We start from the raw sequence: 19,141 nt of genomic DNA on the forward strand, positions 1-19,141 counted from the left end.
AATGTTCATCGGCTAAGAGTAATGAGCATCTGGACAAGTGGAGCACACAGTCCCTTTGTCACAAGACTAAATGTAAGTTCTCTACTCCTCCATGGAATTCAGTTCTTTAGAAATGGAGTCACCGCAGTCTATCTATTGGCAGGCCAGACGTTGCAGGATTGCACCCTGGTTTCTTCCTCTCTGGAAACCAGGCTCAGTGGATTACCTTTCATCTAATTTCATAAGGACTGTGGTTGTGTGCCACAAAATGTGACACCAGAGGGGCATTGTAAACTCTACATATGATCAAACTCCTGTGTTGGCATGTATGCTTCTTTACCTGATGTGTAGTTTGCCCTATATAAATTAGTTCACATGACCACCAAACGCAATACATGTCTGAAGTACAGTTGGAGAAATAAACGTCCGTTCTTGCTACACTGTGCCATGTTGAAATGTTTGTTGAAATGTTTGCGAGTTTACAGTAACTTTACAGACGCAGATTGAACATTTAAAGTGCCCGAATTAATAGCATTTGTTGGCATTTTTGTGGATATATATATATATTTTATGAATTCCAAGTGAGCCATTGTTTTGTTTACATATCAATATTCTGTAGGCATACGCATCTATGGTGATGCTCGTGTCAACATGTGCCTGCGGAATGAATGTTGCATCCTGACATGTTCACGTGCATGTATGCCACTGCGCCTTTTTTTTGTTTCTAATATTCATCAGCATTGGGAAAGCTTGTAGAACTGTTAGCTTTGCAAACTTATTTCACGCGCCCTGCCGCTTCATCCTCCCCTCTCCTTTATTCTCCTCCCCATTTTCTTGCTACACCCCCTCACCCTTCGTTGTAAAATGTATCCTCTGTGTGGTGGACCCCATTCTGACCCCCATTTGCCAAGTTCTTACAGATTCTAAACATGGGCTGACCAGTGCACCACCATGTGCTGTCCCGTCGTTGCTGCATCTTCTCACCACTTCCCTACTGTGGGACGCTTTCCTGCACCAATCGCTTTTCATTGGATTTGGCTTCTGTCCTTTATAAAATACCTGTCTACCTTCTTGCATATTGTTAGTTTCTTGCTGTGAGTCTATTGATTGTTCTCTGCTCCACACGTCCGGTCGCCAAAAGGGCCTTCTCTTTGTAGGATAATTAAAGTCTGATGCAAGTCCCACTTTGTTTGCGCAGGTCGAGCAGTCGAAGGTTCTGGTGAAAGAAGGTGGAGTTCAGCTGACGCTAACCATTGTAGACACTCCCGGCTTTGGAGATGCAGTGGACAACAGTAACTGGTGAGCCATCAGATTTCTGGCTTGTAAGGAATACACCCCACCAGTTTGTCTCCCATATCTGTAGCTCAAGCAATTAAGTCTCTTAATGATTTTAACTCTACCTTTCTGGCTCTCTTTTTATGGGTCAATCCATTGCCTGTTCGCCTCCTATATACCAATACGTCTTCCTCCGTTAAGTGTCCGTATTTAGTGTTGTTGGCTGACTGTTGTAAATTTGGATGCTCCTCTGTAAAGTTTCTATTTACGGTGTTGTGTGTCCAACTTCTACTCTGAGTAGGCCTTTGCAGATCTCCCCCTGTGCTTTTTAAGACCTATCAATGGGTGTTGGCTCCTTAGCATCACCTTCTTTTTGTGAGTCCTTCGGATTGTGTCTCTCCTGTGAGGAACTCCTCCCCTCTTATCTTGTTATGATTCAACTTTCTCTTTCCGTTTGTCTCTCAATTTTCATATACATTGATGCAGTATTGTTAATTGAGATGTTTACTTATTTGTCACTCCCACAGCTGGCAGCCTGTTATTAACCACATTGATAGCAAGTTTGAGGACTTCCTGAATGCCGAATCTCGCGTGAATCGTAGACAGATCCCAGACACACGCGTGCACTGCTGCTTGTACTTCATTGCACCATCCGGACACGGGTAAATTCATTGCTAATCCAGCATATATCTATATTGTTCAGTCTATCGTACATTTTCAATTTGGAAATGTTTCTGTACTTTTTTTCCCTGTAGATTGAAGCCGTTGGACATTGAGTTTATGAAGCGGCTTCATGACAAGGTGAACATCATCCCGCTAATCGCAAAGGCTGATACAATGACACCTGAAGAGTGCGCATGTTTCAAGAAACAGGTGAGCAGGAGGAGTTGCGGATGAAATTACAATATGGGGGTTTAAAGAAACTGGTGGTAGTGGAGGACAGATAAAGGTTGGAGGGGTTTGACGACTGAAGGACATTCTGCAGGGTGCGTTGAATGAGCATTTTAGGAAAATGAGTCTAGAGAATAGGAGAAGTCCTCACAAATGAGCAATGACAAAAAAAGCCTCAATTATAGAGACTGTCACAAAGTGTGCAGGTATTGGGAATTACTCTGTCCAGCGCCATCCAGTTAGTGTTTGAAAGCAGCTTTTTAGTGGACAGTCTCTACCGTGAAGCATCTGGCAGTCTAAAGTCTCACGGTCTCATCCCTTGCCTCTGTGTATATTTCAACCCCCCCCCAACCCTATTCCTCCTCCCATCATGACACAGTGATATTGTACTCTGCCCTTTCTGGGGTGTAAACTGTGTGGTTGAGTTCCTTTCATAAAGAGTTTTGAGTAGGCCACATTTTGTTTGACTTTAACTTTTGCATTACGTCCCTTTCCTCTACCCTGCCCGTTAGACCGTCCCACATCTAGGCCTATTGTCTGCCTAGACATACTGGTGTATTGAATTTTATAGAGTCATGGGGATTCAAATCTATTTCTGGCATGGGAAGGAATCTTGTGCAGTATGAAACCTTTAATATTGCCATGCTATATACTTTTTTATGTGCTCTTAGGCTTCCACAGAACCTCTGGTGTTCCACTCCAGGTCATATAAAAGGTTTCACCTTCGTGGACTTAGGTCACTGGGGTTTGAAAACCAGCCACTTTATTTATTTTCCACCCTGGACCGTTTTAAAAGGTCCTCATTTACTAAGGTGTTTTATATTTGTTTTCTTTAAATATTTTTGGGTATCAGCAATGCCTATTTTTAGTATATAACTGAGAATAGTATTTTTTAATATTGCAATTTTTACCTTTGCTTAATTTTGATTAGATTTGATGCTTTGACATTTTACCTCCGTTGCGACAGTAAAATGCTGTTTTTTGTGAATTGAAGATATTTTAATGCAACTCTTAAAAATGTGCTAAACTTTAGTCCCCAAACAGAAAGAAACATTAGAGGGTTTAACTAGTCTTCTATTTTTAAACAAAGGAAATAAATACCAAAAAGAACAATTAAAGCATTGGTTTTGCAAAAAGCACAGATCTAATGGAGTTTGCACATCCTTCTTAATGACCACTAAAATCAAGTCTTCCCAAATTTAAGATTGCCTCTGCCACCCCCGCCAGTGACTACCTTTTATGCTTTGCCTGTTCTGGTCCATCATTACAAGCGTTCCTCTGGAGAAAGGACAGTGAAAAGTATCCCACTTATTTTGTATTATTAATTCTGCATGCGTTTTTTTTAAGTACTCGATTTTGCTCTACATAGTACGTTTAAAATTAGCCTATTGGAGGCTGCAGATTGTTTCTTGGGGGGGGGGGGGGGGGGGGCGGGTGTTATACAATGCTGTCTATAGCCTTGTGGTTACATCACCTCTTGTTCTGTGGTCTAATCAAAAGCCAGTCTGAATACTTATGACATTGAGTTTACTGAAGCACAGATAGTAGGGTTATGCCCTCAGGGCCTGGGTTAGCAGATTCCTCTGCTCTCGTCCATGTATTTTTAGATAACTGCCTCCATAATTTATTGTCTTGAAAGGTTTGTGGGATAATCTGATGCGTCTCAGGCTGCTTTCAAATTCTTCTCTTATTTCTCTGCTTAAATGATTGGCCCATAGCTTGCCTTCCACCCTACTACCTTCACCGACCTCCAGATAGTATTGTAAGCCCTCCCTCTGTGGCCCAATTTGTTTTTTGTTCATTTAAGCCTCAAAGATGGCTTTGCGTCATCCATTGACTCTGAACTATTTTCAGAATTTAAAATCTGTTCTGGCTTGGTGGTTCGATCCTCTGGCGTGCAGGTTTCTGTGGCTGAAAGTTCACATCTGCCTTGGAATGGGACTTTATAGTTGGTCAAATTCCTTCTCTCCACAGGCTGTAGTTTGGTTTGCAGCTGCATTGCTGTAGTGCTTTATTGTCTAGTTTTATATCGTTGCACCTTGCAATAAGACTGGGCATGCACATGGAGCCAGTAAAGAGTTGATCTTTGTCTTTTTCACATGAAACTGTTTGTTAGTGCTTGAAGGCGGCCTCTTTGTACAGAAGCGTGTAAAGCCAAACGCATGTATTTATGTAAAAACTTGGCTGTAGTATTTACATCGCAAAATCTTTCGCTATAAGTAAACTTATTGCGTCTCCTTTGTAGGCTGAACCGCAAGATATTTGTCTTGTCCGCTCCATAACTCATGGTCTCCATAACACATCTCTAAAGTATGGGACCTCGTGTTCACAAATTGCACAGATTTATCAATGCCATCTCGTCTTTTGGTATTCTCAGGATAAGGCATTCTCCATTATTGCTTCACAAAGGATCTTAACGCTTCCATGCAGCTTCTGATTTGTGCACAAAAGTGATGGATGGAATGCTTGAATTAATCTCAGCCACTGATATTTTCTCAAGCTGCATCCCAGTCCGTCGTTTTGCACACCATGCCGCCTCAGTTTGGACCCAGCCGTATGCAAATCAGTCTTGACCAAGCTTCAGTATGAACAGTCCAGCCCAAACGATGCACAATTGTAGCTATTCTCAACACTTGGTTAGTATTTTGTTCACTTCGTAGATACTCAGTGAGTTTGTTGGTATTTGACCCGCAGGATGCATGAAGTCACTGCACACAGGGCGGGACTTCACGAATTCTTAACTTTTATATTCTAAATTGGCTTGGAAGTTTATGGTCTGTACGGGTTCTCACAAGAGGATAAATTAGACCGGTATCGGATCATTTACAGAAGGAAAGTTGAGTTACTACGTTTTACGATTGGTTCAAACTACTTCGTACTCTCAGGAACTCTGCCAGTTGCTTCTGTTTTTGTTTAATGCTTGATTAGTGGTCAATTTATATTCTAGTTACAGTACATTCTCCCTGTTGAAGGACCTGAAAAGCCTAAAACGCACTGGGGACAGGGTTCTGAAACACACGTTAGTGATAAATTCCTTACCTTAGAATATCCCCAGGCGTCAGACTGGATCCGGAAAATTTTGCGTAGCAATACCCCTGCGCGTCGTCCGCGGCTCCGCGTCAGTCATCGGCGTCGTTAGCTCCGGAATGACGTCGTCGGAGTACTTAGACGCCGCCCATGCGCGCTGATGTCAGTTCTTCCTTTTTCCTCACCAGCTAGCGCAGATCCGGAGAAGCTCTACACCTTAGTCTTTTTTGACTAACCTTTTTGATCTTTTTGATCATTTCTCTACTAGAGTCTTCGACTCAAACGGTGCCGGTAGGGATGCCTGGGTTTGAACCCTGTTCCAGGTGCGACCGACTGATGTCTGTTACCGACCCCCATCGCCGGTGCCTTAAGTGTTTAGGCCTCGACCACGACGACCGCACCTGCTCCGACTGCTGGGCCCCGACGTCTAAAGCTAGGCGGGAGCGGTCCCGGAAGCGACTGGAACTCGCAGCTCCAGGTCCCAGTCACACGGGAGGTCGAGGGACCGGTCGCGGGGTCTGAGCCCTCGCAGCTCCGGGAGTGGACATCGGTCGTCAGGATCCAAGTCCTCAGGTAAGAGGCATGAGAGGTCGGAGAGACATCATCGTTCCTCCGACCCACCCCGACGCTCGCACGATGCGGCCGTGGATCCGGGTGACACCACCCATGCGGCTGCGATTGAGTCTCAGTCGTCGCTGCCTGCCCCACATCTTCGGGTCCTTGGGCAAGACACGACGCCAGAGGAGATCGAGCGGTACCTCATGGCCTTGAGGTCCCTCCCTCCTCAGCCGGGTTCCGTGGCGCCTCCGGGCCCAACGGCCCCAGCTGGAGGGCCTGGCGGGTCGGGTGCTTCGGCTCAGACGCCATCGGGTGCTTCGGCCCCGGCGCCCTGCCGGCGACTTCGGTTCCGGCACCGCAGGCCCTCTCTGGATCCGCTTTCGGATCCGGGTCGTCGCCGGTCGACCTCACCGGCGCCGGCCCTACGGGTGTCGCCCCCGGCGCCTGCTATGGGTGCCGTCTCTGATCCTACCCTCGGTCCGGTTCTGGCGCCGCTACCGACTGCATTTGGAGATTTCTAGTTCCATGAACAGGACCCATCTGTTGAACCTGTACTACAGGAGATGGGTGACGAGGGTGATTGGGAGGGGTCTGAGGACCCTCTGGCAAGGGAGTGCCAGTCACCACAGGACTGGACATATGAGCTTGGGGAGGCCAGTGGCATTGACACTTCGCCAGACACTGGATTTGTCTCCCCTCCCACCGTGGCTACGGAAGAGGGGGCTGCTTATAGTGTAGTGTTGACACGGGCGGCCAAGGCCTTAAACTTAAATTACATTTTTCTAGCCCCCCCCCACTAGAGTAGTACATGAGGTCATGCGAGCTTGGCTTAAAATGTATCGCCCCCTTACCAGGGGGTCCACAGTCATGAGAATTCAATACGGTCTTGCGCCAACTCATCAGAGCCATTTGAGCCAATATATAGAGCATCTGTTATAATGGAAAGCACCCTTCTTACTGGCTGTAGCATCCACCAGAAGGATAGGAGAAATTCGGGCCTTTTCAATAAAGCTACCATTTATACAATTTTGACAAAAGCATGTTAACTTGGACAACCAATCCAAAGTTTATTCCAGAAGTTCCTAAATTTTTTTCCTCAATGAAAATATTAATTTACCAACTTTTTTTTAAACCACAACCGTATACAGTGGCTGAATGAGCCCTACACTCACTTGACTTTAAGAAATGTTTACGTTATAATAGCAAGACAATAACAATCTGGAAAATGGACCAGTTGTTTATCTACTTTGGAAATTCATATAAAGGTGTCCTCTACCGAAGCAAAATGTATCCAGGTGGATTACTCCCTGCATATTTTACTCACGTCTTAGCTGGCAGGACCCGGAGATCTAAAGTCCTAGCGCACTCAACGAAAACATGGCGGCAGCAAGGAATACGGTTTGCTGAACTTCTACTATTGATCCACGTGACTAAAATCAGAGACCACAATCGTGATGTTTACTGGGAAGGCGTTCCTCACTTGACCACTAGTATTGAATCTTTACTACACCAGGGATTTTCTACTCCTTGGGAGTACCTCTACCCTTTGGGTGCTTACATTTATCTCACTTCATCCCGATGATGAACCCTTTTTTTAAGTAACTTTACAGGGTTGAAACGTCGACAGAACACCAGTGGACTGCGATTTAAATTGATCTGGAACATTTTGTTCTTTCAGAGTACAATATGACAACCACTGTATCCACTTCCGTCACGACCTTTGTACATGTTTGTTGTATAGCAATTGCACTTCAATTAACCTATCTCACTTTCACTGCGCCTTTACATTCTTGGGAACACCTTGCTATTTTGAATTGTCCAAAGAGAAGTCTAACTGTAATTGTCTTTTCTTTCTGGTAGTAAGACATTGCATAAAAAAATAAACTGATCTGTTTGCTAAAACCAATCTCTCGAATGGTTATATAAGGTTACCAAGGAATTTGGGGTTGACACTTCCCCCACAGAGACCACACTTTCTTTTAAGCAAATTGTGAGAACTTGTTGTTTTGATATCATTCTGAGCTATGCTGTTTTCAAGCCTTCAATTTCTAGTGCGAATGATTTAAGATTAGGCGGTTTTTGCCGGTTTCACATCATTTGCGTTTTACTGCCATCTAGTGGTCCGATCTGGAAATGTCCACATTAAAAAAAAATCGTTCTAGCTGCGGATTCAAGGAAATCGGATGTCTTCTATGACTTTGTGCTGGATCCCAATTGGACTCCGGGAACAGGGTTTACAGCTGAGAAAATTGTAGACGGCTTCAACTAATCCAAAATGTGGCGACAAGTTTGACTGGCTGGAAACAAATTAAAACCTGTTTCCCCTACATTTCGCCAGTTACATTAGACCCTTGTGCGAGGTCAGTTCAGTTCATCCCCAACAGTTGTTCATAAGACAATCTTTTCCCATTCTTCCACTTTTCATGCCTTCATATTCAAAGGGTATAGTCCAAACTCCTCCCTAATATCAGCAAATGAATCTTATTTGGCATATTCCTACTACTCTTAAGGCCCGATCGTGGTAAAGGGCTCTTTTTAAATTGCTACAGACAGGTTACATGTTTGTCGCCTTTCTCATCCGTCTGTGTTTAGTAACACTTAAAATGTGCCTAGGCTCCCTGCAGCTGCTGATCAATCTCTACAGTTATTTGTATGGTTTTGTAGTAACATGATGCTTAAACGTTGGAGCGCTTCCTGAGTAGCCGAACAGAATCCCAAAGTGCACCCCTTTACTCTGTACCTTCTTCAGAGGTCTTTTTTACTCTCCTGATAGGATTGGAAAATGTGCAGCTCCTGACATTTTAATGCTCCTGGGTTTTGATAAAGGACATAGTGATTGTTATTGGTTTATGTTTCTGGTACAAGTCTGGTAGAATGTGAGCTGTAACTTTTTTTTCTACCAGATTTAGATGTTTACGTTGATGACTAGGATCCCTTATGGGGTTTGTCTAGGGTTCTGAAACACAGGATGTAACTTGTGAGTAATAAATGACTTCCTGTGTAACACCTACTGTTCAGCCTGTGAGAACTAAGGGACTTGTGTTAATTGTAGCGGTATGAGTCTGAAGTGTTATCTGACTAGTAAGAGGTTTCGGAGCCTCAAAAAAATCCCGAAGTATTATCAAGTCCCTCAAACTTAATTGGAAAGAAGATTATCTTTCCTTCTGCCTGAAAAGATATCTCTATGAAACATACACAGCACCATTGCGCTGTGCGCCTTCAGCTTCGAAAGAGGCTCATCTGCTCTTGAGCCTCGGTAATCCAAAACTTTGATCCTGGCCCATTTCCATAGGGCCGTAAACATTACATTGTATTTTTTGGAGAAGAAAAAAAGCCACCAAAGGAGCCTTGAATGGTAAGATGTGTGCGAGTCCCAAATTGATTTCTAGGCAGGTTTCAACATGGGAAAATCCTTGAAATCTTTGAGCGATTAAGAGTCACTACCACAGGTCCCTGCCAGAATAGGTGTCACTGTACAACGCGTATATGACTAGGATAGTTGCAATTCTATGAGCTAATGTCCTCGAAAGCTCTGATCATTAAATTTTAGCTCTCAAATTGTTGACATTCAGTGCTAACTGACAGATCTCAAGGCCACACATTTGATGCACATGTAGCTCAACACTGCAGCTGTGAAGGTTTCTGTTTGTTTTTTATACTGTTACCAAATATTCAACTTTGTGGAAGACTAGTCTCACTAGGGTGAGGCAGTTACAATGGCACAAACTAACAGACATCCACGGGAGATGGAAGCAGCCACATGGTTAACGCACAATTTATAAACGATTGTCTCCTTCATTTTTGAAGCATGCAGAATGAGCAGATCGTTTTAGTCCCTTAGTTGCTGCTGAATCTATTAACACATAAAAGCTGAACAAGGGAAATATTCCCTCCTTTGACAGTAGTTTGAATACAGCATAAGAGGCTCACTTAATGTCAGTGTAACAATTTGAAGGTTGATCTGGTTTTAGAACAGCTGAGTAAGGATATTTTGCGATCTGTCAATTTCATATCTGACCCCTAGATCTCGGAACAATTCAAAGCATTTGAATCTCTAGATTAGGGCAATCCTTAACCTACTGCCCCTGCTTCAGATGTCGTTTCCTTATTTACACTGTAGTATATAAAGCATCTGAAGCCTCCACATTGACGTTGCCCTTCTCAGCAGAGATAATCTGAGTTTGTGACTTAAGACTTTCTACCTTCCTCATTAGTGGGGGATCCCTTACTTCCTTTCAAGTAGTCTCTTAGACCCTGTAATTGCTGTGTGTGAGAAATAGTTTTAAATCCAGGAGTTCAGACTGATATCTGGTTGTCCCAGCGTCTTCCTCAAACCAGAACTCAAAAGTCTATCCCTCTGTGACTCCCCATAGTGTAGAAGAAGCTTGACTCCCTGGTCATATGGCGTTCGTATCTGACAGTATTGCCTTCCACTCTGGAAATTCCATCTACATCCTAGACGCTATGTTCAAGCCCTGTGGGAATTCCGAAATATCGGATGCTGTTTTGCGGGTTGAGGGGTCACAGGCCCACAGGAGCTTCTGAGCCCCAACTATAGTGGTGGTCCTTTACCACTATGTCCAGGGTGCGTCCTAATATGGCTCTGAAAACTGGCGAAGAATAACGCTTCTACACTTGACTATCAGAGAACCGAGGGTGAGCAGTCACAGGCTTTTAGGGAGATAGTGAGGGGGTAAGAGATCCAAACTCAACAGTCAAATAGCAGACATAATAATCTCCACCCCAATGCTCATCGTTTATTTATAATTAAAATACTTTAATCATGCAGTATAACTAAATACTACTCAGTTCAATTGGACTTGGAATTATACTGTTGTAATACGGATTACGCTCTCCAGTTATGCCCACCCCCCTTCCACTATTCTCTCCTTGCTCTGGTAATCTAATGGCTATAGTATCTGGTATAGACTTGCCTGAGGCACAGGTGTACGTTGCATCACATTTACATCCACCGGTTAGATGCATAACTTGGTTCAAATGGCCTCATCCCAGGTATTGGCTCAAGTAAAGTCACACAACCTTGCGACAGTCATCGACTCACATACTGTCCATTGGTTTGATTGAAGACTAAGCCCTGCTTCACCTGCCCGATGGCATTGCAGACCACATTTTGTGGTGAGGGCAGTCTGCATCCCTTTACTTAGTATACCTCTCCTCACTGCAGGGGGCCTCAGTGGTGGCTTCCTCTTCAGAGCAGGAATCCCTGGATGAAAATGGCCCCACAGGTTTTCATAGCAGCACATTGTCTTCGCCAGTTGCACCCTTTCCGGCCGGAGTGGAGACAGGGTCCCAGACAAGGCAGTTACAACCTCCAGGCCAATTCCTCAACTGCGATGTGTCTTTATCTCCGGCAAGGCCCAACTTCAACAGAAATGTGGCTCCTTTTCACTGGTGTTTGCAGGTGCAGCACCAGTGACTGACAGCTGACACGAGCTACGTGTGATTCTAAAGCCTTAATGCTGTTCACCCCAGGAATCCCAAAGAGACCAGGAGGTTCCCTCGCAATAGCTGGCTTAGCTCTTCAGGGCTGTCTGCTTTCTCAGTTGGTCCCCATTCCAGGAACAGGCTGGGCTATTCTTGGACAGTCACCCCTCCAGCTGGACCAGGCACTCTCCTACCCTCTTTAAGTAGGCAAGCAGGCTTTCAAATACTAGACAAAGCCCCATCCCTTGTCACACAACTGTCCTTTAATTAATTGGCATCCTTGTGTGTTCAGGGTTCCTTTATATCACCTGTATTGTTTTTTTTATGTCTGCAGGGATTACTTGGGGTTTATGGGGATCCTAGAACTAGGAGTTCTTAGTTCTACTGTTCGGGCTTACGACTGCTCCAGCATCAGGAGAGTCTCACCCTTTAGGTGCAGATATTTTGCTATGTTCTTATACATCTGCACTGGTGGATGCACCCCTCAAACCTTTGGGTGAAGAGTCTCTTCTGCGCTTCCCATGCTCAGGCTACCTGTAGTTACAGGGTACTCCAGGCTAGGGGCACATCTGGGTCGCTCATAACTCATTGAAACAAGGTCTTTAGTTGGCTTCAGAGCAACCCTTTAACATACTTGTGCTTGAGCTGTAGGTGGCCCATTTTGCCATGAATGCATTTCTCCTTTACGTCTCAGGGAGTACCATGCTCATTTTGTCAGACTGCACCACTACTGTCCCAATTATATCAACATATATCAATAGTCGTAAACCCTATGTTGGGAGGTGATATGCCTGTAGGTGTGGGTTCAGCAACCAGGAATTTTCCAGGTAGTGGCACATCTAAAAGATTCCCTCGAAGTAAAGATGGATGCTCTCCGTCCTCCCTCACTTGAAGACCACGAGTGGAAGCTGCATCCCAACGTGACCGAGGTGATCCTCTCCAGATTGTTTTTTCCGTTAGTGCATCTCTTCACCAAAGGCCAGGAAGTGCCCTCTGTTTTATGCTATACACTTCCTGTGGGCTCCATTAATGTTCAATTGGTGTCGGGAAGCCAGCTGTTGTATCTGCTGTACAGCAAGTATCAGCTGTGATTCTGACTGTTCTAATTCTGCCCAAAATACTGTACAAAAATCAGTAGGAGCAGCTCAGACTGACTTTTATTGGCACAAAGTACAGGGCCAACCCTTCAACTTCTCTGGAGAGCAGTACTGCTCTTGCTATAGGATTGTGAGGTTTTCCACCTAAATGCCCAAATGCTTCAGCTGCATTGTAGAACTTGAGAGGTGCATGATAGTTCTTTTGCCTTCCTGATGTAGTCCCAGATCTTTTCAGCAGCCAGAAAGTTAGCTACCAAAGAAATCAATGCAGGTCACTGGGATAAGTTTGTCTAGTGGTATGAATCTGTAGGCATCAACTCCTTGTAGTCTTGCCTTTCCGACATCTTGTGGTGTCTTATCCTTTGCTCCAAATATCTAGTGGTGACTACAGTTAAGGGTTATCTGGTGGCCCTGGATGCCATTGTGGGATTGCTTGTGTCAATTTTCTGAACAGTTTCTTTTGTTTGTTGCCTCTTGCTTGGTTTATTATTCCTCAGTGGGATTTCAGTCTCCATTTTACTTTCTCATTGGCATTGTCGTTAAGCTAATACCCAGATGCCCAGTTCATTTTATTACTGTTTTATTGGTGGCAATAACGTCAACGCTTAGCGGGAAAGTTCCCAGAGCCTATCAGTTTGTCCACACTTTTCATAGCTTACTTCCTGGGTAAATTGTTTTTGTGCACCTGCTCATCCTTCTTACCAAAGTTGGTTTTTGCTATTCATATGGCTCTGTTTATTATTATTCCCTCCACCACGTCGGAACGAGGAGAAACGACTTATGGGTTGGTCCCCAGACTTGGCAGAGTCTTGTAACATAGACTGCATTTGTCAGAAAAGAGTGGTTGATCAGCTTTCTCCTAGGCTTTCCTGGACGTACCAAGGGCAAGATGGGGACGAAACACTCCATTTTGCATTGGTCATCCTCTGTATCAGGATCTGCAGCGCCTTGGCAAAGAAATATTCTTAAGAGGGCATTTGTGCCAAATCCACTTGAGCTGTAGGTGTCTCCATGGCTCTCTCCAAAGGTGTTCAGCTCCCTGACATCTACCAGGCAGCTACTTGGTAATCCTTGCATACTTTTAAGAAGCATGTTCTTGCTTAAGACTCAGACACATGGTGATGGGTACTTTGCTAGAGCAATGTTACATAACTTCCTTGTTTAAACGGACACTACTCCATCCCAACTCCTAGGGAGGTATCTCTTTGGAACTCTCTCATAAGGTGAGGAATCTGTGGACAACATATCCATCAGGAGAATTTACTTCTGGTTAATAGATTTCTGATGGATACATACGCTCCCTACAGTTTAATCACCTGCCCTCTTTCCTAAACGAGATTAGTGATGTCACTTGTAAGATGCCAAGATATGCACACATGTTTTGTGTTGCATTTCTAGCTGTCAATAGTGTCATGGTTTCCTCTCTTCACTCCTCACAATGGCACAGAAAGTCAAACTGAGGCAAGCACACCAGTTCTGCCCTGATATACTCCGTGTCGTGCCTGGAACCGCATAGTCCCTGTTGGAGGTGTTGGAGAGGTATTTTGCTGGGGAAACGTAGTCCAGACCGAAGAATCTGAAGGAAGATTATGTATCCACCAGAACAATTGTTAAAGGAGGTAAGTAACTTTGTCATTTGCACATGCAAGCATGACAGTACAGTCAAATGGTGTTTTTCTAATATACAAGTTACGGGTTGGAATCATTGCGGGAGCAGCTTGGTATTTTGGCCTTCTGAAGTCAATCCGATGAGATGGTAGTAACTCATAGTCAGCACTGCTAAGCGGCAAGTCGGAAACAAAAAATGTATTTGACCAAGAAATGCTATCCATAAAGTAACAAAACATAAGTACAGAGTATATTATTGAATTGAAAAAAGCTTGCCATTAAATAACAGTGCTCAACATTATCAAAACACACAGTGGCTTGACAAATAGTGTTTTTTCATGATGTGTACAGCTTAAATTACACAGTTAACACTCCCAAAGCAAGTAAATGTTCTGGTGTGGGCAGCATTTTCGAATTGGAAAGGCTTAGCGGAACCATTTTACTAACCAGTTTACAAACTCTAAATATTAACTTTACATTAAAACCTGGTGGAATCCTCACCTTTGCATCTGCTCGTATTGGGCCACAGTGCTAGTATTTGTTTATTTGTTCCATATAATCTCCTTTGTTGCATTGATCATTTTCCCCTTTTACAGGGATTCAGTTGCTGTGCATTCAAAGGCACCCAGGGTTTCACTCCTAGGCCTCTCCAGTGTCTCCTCTTCCTGCTTAGTTAAAGGATATTCCAGCGTTCCCTTTGTGTAAATACATATATAATTTGTATTATTTTTTTTCAGATAATGAAGGAAATCCAGGAGCACAAGATAAAGATTTATGAGTTTCCAGAAGTGGAAGATGATGAAGACAGCAAAGTAATCCGAAGGATAAAGGTATTGGAGTTTTTTTGAGGGTACATGTGTTAAAGTGGGTTTCCATAGTCTGATCAATGGAAATACTTCAAATCTTGCTTCTGTGTCGGAGGCATGCAGTGCTCCCTGATGCTCAACCTCCACACCTTCTTGATCCTTCCCTCTCAAGATGCGAAGCACCTAGTTTCCATAAAACAAAGAACTGTTGTGTTAGACAGACAGTACTGGATATTTGGACTCCTACAGTAAGCTATTGATGCATCTCTCTGCACAAAATTCATTCAACTTCAAGTGAATTTCAGCTTCTGTGCCACATGCTTTTTATTAAGTGGGAATACATTTATGGTGAGTCCCCTCTTTACAGGCAAAAATTAGCTTCTGCTTTTCTTAAGTTCAGGATTGTAGAGAAAAGTCTCTGCTAGTGGCAAGTGTAGCTGTAGACACACATGCTCTGCATACTCCTGCCATCTAGTGTTGGGCTTTGATGTGCACAGCTAGTTTAGGGCTCGCTGGTACTGCATCCGAAGGATGCGTCCAGCTGGAGCCTTTTAGCTGCCTGACTCGGGGGAATGAAGGACAAGAAACTGTCACGAGCTTTTTCTCGGCTGGATTCAGCTGCGTGCACGCGCTTTTTCCTTCAGTTTCTTTCACAATGTTTCTTTCTTTGTGTGAGCTTGCCTTCACTTTCGTTTCCTGTCTTAGACCAGAGCGTGTTTGTTTCCACTGTTCGCTTTTACTATGGGCATTCTTTGAACACGAAATAAATAGAAATGCGGCATTTAAAAGTGTGCGATGCACGGGTGATTGCAGAGGCATCGAAGGTGACACTACTGTGCTTGATGTTTTAATGAAATAAATAGAATATCATGTTTCTTTCTGCCTTGACTTTCGTTTCCTGTCTTAGAGCAGAGCGTGTTTGTTTTCACTGACCAATTAACAATGGGCATTCTCACGAACACGAAATAAATAGATCACAGCCACACCTCCTCCGTCCCCGTCCCCCTCCCCCCCGTCGCCGCCGCACCTACACACACACACACAGAGCAGGCTGTTCACAACACATGCACACGCAGGCAGACACGAGCGCACACATACAGGCACACTACACCTCCCCAGCCCCCCCCCCCGCCGCCACACGAGAGTACACACACAGACAATCCCCCCCCATACACACACACACACACACACACGCGCACACACTGCATACATACACGCTCCCCCCCCCCCCTACCTCACCAGAGACACACACACGCGCGCACATCCCCCTCACACCCCACTCACCAGGTTCTTCTTGCGTGTCCCTCGGCAGCCAGCGGGTCATTCCGGGTAACAGGCGGGGGCCGCGGGGCTCTCCACGAGCACGGGAGCCCCACTAGCTAACACGGAAATCCTCCGGCGGGCACAGGAGCACCTGCTTCCTGTTTTTGTCCGGCCCCGCCCCTGTCCCAACAAAGGTTGCCTGGCTTCCTGTCAAAGCCGGGCTGTGGCGGTGAGTTTGCTTGTTTTCTCATTGCGGACCTTTAATTTGAGGATGCAACGCGGGCCTGACACTGGCACTCATGAGATCCCTTCTGACTTTGCGGCAAACTGCTCTCATGCCAGGCGTTTCCCTGTGTTTCTCTGCAGACGCGCATGCATATGAACCTGCCTGTAACAAAGTTAGCGCAGAAAGGTCTAGTGCTCACATGACCGGGGTCCCGCGCCAGGCACCCGGACTGGTGGGCAGCAGCAGGCAGCGCCCGCAGGCAGCAGAGGCTAACTGGGAGGCTGTGATGAAAGGCGCGAGCCTGCCTCTGACACAGGTGCGGTGTCTGTGCACATTAAGGCTGCCTGCACGTAGAGGCCTCTGATTGAATTATGGGATCGGTGCTTGATACCCAAAAGCCGCGGATTCAGCAGCCAGCGAGGGGAGTTGCTGGGGGGCCTCCCTCCCCTCTGCTTATGGCTGCATTATTTTACCTCGTTAATTGTCAACGTTGCCTTTCGCAGATCTTGGACAGACTCTTTGTTTTGCAGATGTGTGTATACCTCTCACTGTTTCACTCTTGCTGGTAGCCAGTGTGCCTAGCGCAGCACGTCATATATTCAGAGCAGGTCCGTTTCTTTATCATTATTTGATAGTGCTCGTGGTCCGGCGCGCAGAAAGAGCAGCTGCAGTGGGCATGATATTGAGAAACCCTTTCTTAAGTAACACTCACCAGTTTCCGTGTGATTATTCAGAAGTGGATTTCGCATTTTCCTCGAATTACGTTAAAATGAAACTTGTGCTCCCAAAATTGTTTCTAGGGATGGCATGTCTGTAGCCACACTGCACCCTCACACACTGCACCCTCACACACCGCACCCTCACACACTGTAACCTTACACACACTGCATCCCTCACACACACTGCACCCTCAGACACTGCACCCTCACACACTGCACCCTCACACACCGCACCCTCGCACACACTGTTCCCTCACGCACACACTGCACCCTCACACACACACTTCACCTTCACACACCGCAGCCTCACAAACCGCACCCTCACACACCGCACCCTCACACACACTGAACCCTCACACACTGCACACTCACACACAACGCACCCACACACACACACCACACACACACACTCTGCACCCACACACACTCTGCACCCTCACACACTCTGCACCCTCACACACTCTGCACCCTCTCACACTCTGCACCCTCTCACACTCTGCACCCTCACACACTCTGCACCCTCACACACTCTGCACCCTCACACCCCGCGCCCTCACACCCCGCGCCCTCACACCCCGCGCCCTCACACCCCGCGCCCTCACACCCCGCGCCCTCACACCCCGCGCCCTCACACCCCGCGCCCTCACACCCCGCGCCCTCACACCCCGCGCCCTCACACCCCGCGCCCTCACACCCCGCACCCTCACACGCCGCGCCCTCACACCCCGCGCCCTCACACCCCGCACCCTCACACGCCGCACCCTCACACGCCGCACCCTCACACGCCGCACCCTCACACGCCGCACCCTCACACGCCGCACTCTCACACACCGCACTCTCACACACCGCACTCTCACACACCGCACTCTCACACACCGCGCCCTCACACCCCGCGCCCTCACACCCCGCGCCCTCACACCCCGCGCCCTCACACCCCGCGCCCTCACACCCCGCGCCCTCACACCCCGCGCCCTCACACGCCGCGCCCTCACACGCCGCACCCTCACACGCCGCACCCTCACACGCCGCACCCTCGCACCCCGCACCCTCGCACCCCGCACCCTCGCACGCCGCACCCTCACACGCCGCACCCTCACACGCCGCACCCTCACACGCCGCACCCTCACACGCCGCGCCCTCACACGCCGCGCCCTCACACGCCGCGCCCTCACACGCCGCGCCCTCACACGCCGCGCCCTCACACGCCGCGCCCTCACACGCCGCGCCCTCACACGCCGCGCCCTCACACGCCGCGCCCTCACACGCCGCGCCCTCACACGCCGCGCCCTCACACGCCGCGCCCTCACACGCCGCGCCCTCACACGCCGCGCCCTCACACGCCGCACCCCCCGCACCCGCACACACGCCGCACACACGCCGCACACACGCCGCACCCGCACACACGCCGCACCCGCACACACGCCGCACCCGCACACACGCCGCACCCGCACACACGCCGCACCCGCACACACCATTATAAATTACAATAACTTTTATTTCAGTATTAATTCTTAAAAAAATTAAAAGCCATTTTTATTTGTAATATCAATACATCTAGGTCACGTAAATACAACACATATTGCATTACAAATGCTATAGGTGTCACATATGCGAAAGTTAAAACTATTGGCATTGTAAATGACAAAGCTATTTCGCTATTTTCAAAACCAACACATAAAAAAAAAACATTGTCATTTACAGTACCAATAGCTCAAACTTTCCTAATGCGAGACCTATTGCATTGCAAATGCTTGTTTCTTAGAAGAATTCTTCAGAGTCATTAGCTTAGTGACCACCTCAGATGAATAGTAATGCTCAGGAGTATCCGCTCCATGGTTAGATTGTTCTGTCGTTTGGGTGTGAGTCAACGGTCTGTGATACTCTTCGTCGTAGTCTCTCAAGTCTTCCGTTCCTGCTAGCTTCAGACAATTGTTTATGCATCGCGTTTCTTGTCTGTCGTGGTCCTTCAATTGGATTTGTGCCTGTTCTAGCGGTTTTCGCACTTGATAAATCGAACACTGTGATGGAAGAACACCATTTTGTTACTGTCCGCAGAGCCACTATAAGTACTCCTGGACAGATCAACACGCAGTTTGTAAACTCTGCTTATCGCCGGAGCATAACAAGACTTTCTGCTCCCTTTGCCTTACAGTACAAAAAGACCACCCGGAACAGTTGATAACCTGCTTGCTCAACCTGCCATGAACTGCTGTGAGACGAGGACACCTTCGACATCTTTGGGGAGGA

At 46.6% G+C, this 19,141-nt stretch overlaps 1 protein-coding gene across 1 annotated transcript in view; it reads left to right on the top strand.

The window, feature by feature from the left end:
* Positions 1–19,141, top strand: part of LOC147673893 (septin-7-like) — a 137,659-nt gene that overhangs the window by 96,444 nt on the left and 22,074 nt on the right. Inside the window, exons 4-7 of the mRNA XM_086947781.1 lie at positions 1,178–1,278; positions 1,782–1,916; positions 2,010–2,127; positions 14,618–14,710. Coding sequence (XP_086803907.1) covers positions 1,178–1,278; positions 1,782–1,916; positions 2,010–2,127; positions 14,618–14,710 — 447 coding nt within the window. The remainder of the gene's footprint in view (positions 1–1,177; positions 1,279–1,781; positions 1,917–2,009; positions 2,128–14,617; positions 14,711–19,141) is intronic.

The sequence above is a fragment of the Lissotriton vulgaris genome, chromosome 12 (assembly GCF_964263255.1).
Source record: "Lissotriton vulgaris chromosome 12, aLisVul1.2, whole genome shotgun sequence".
Classification (NCBI taxonomy): Eukaryota; Metazoa; Chordata; class Amphibia; order Caudata; family Salamandridae; genus Lissotriton; species Lissotriton vulgaris.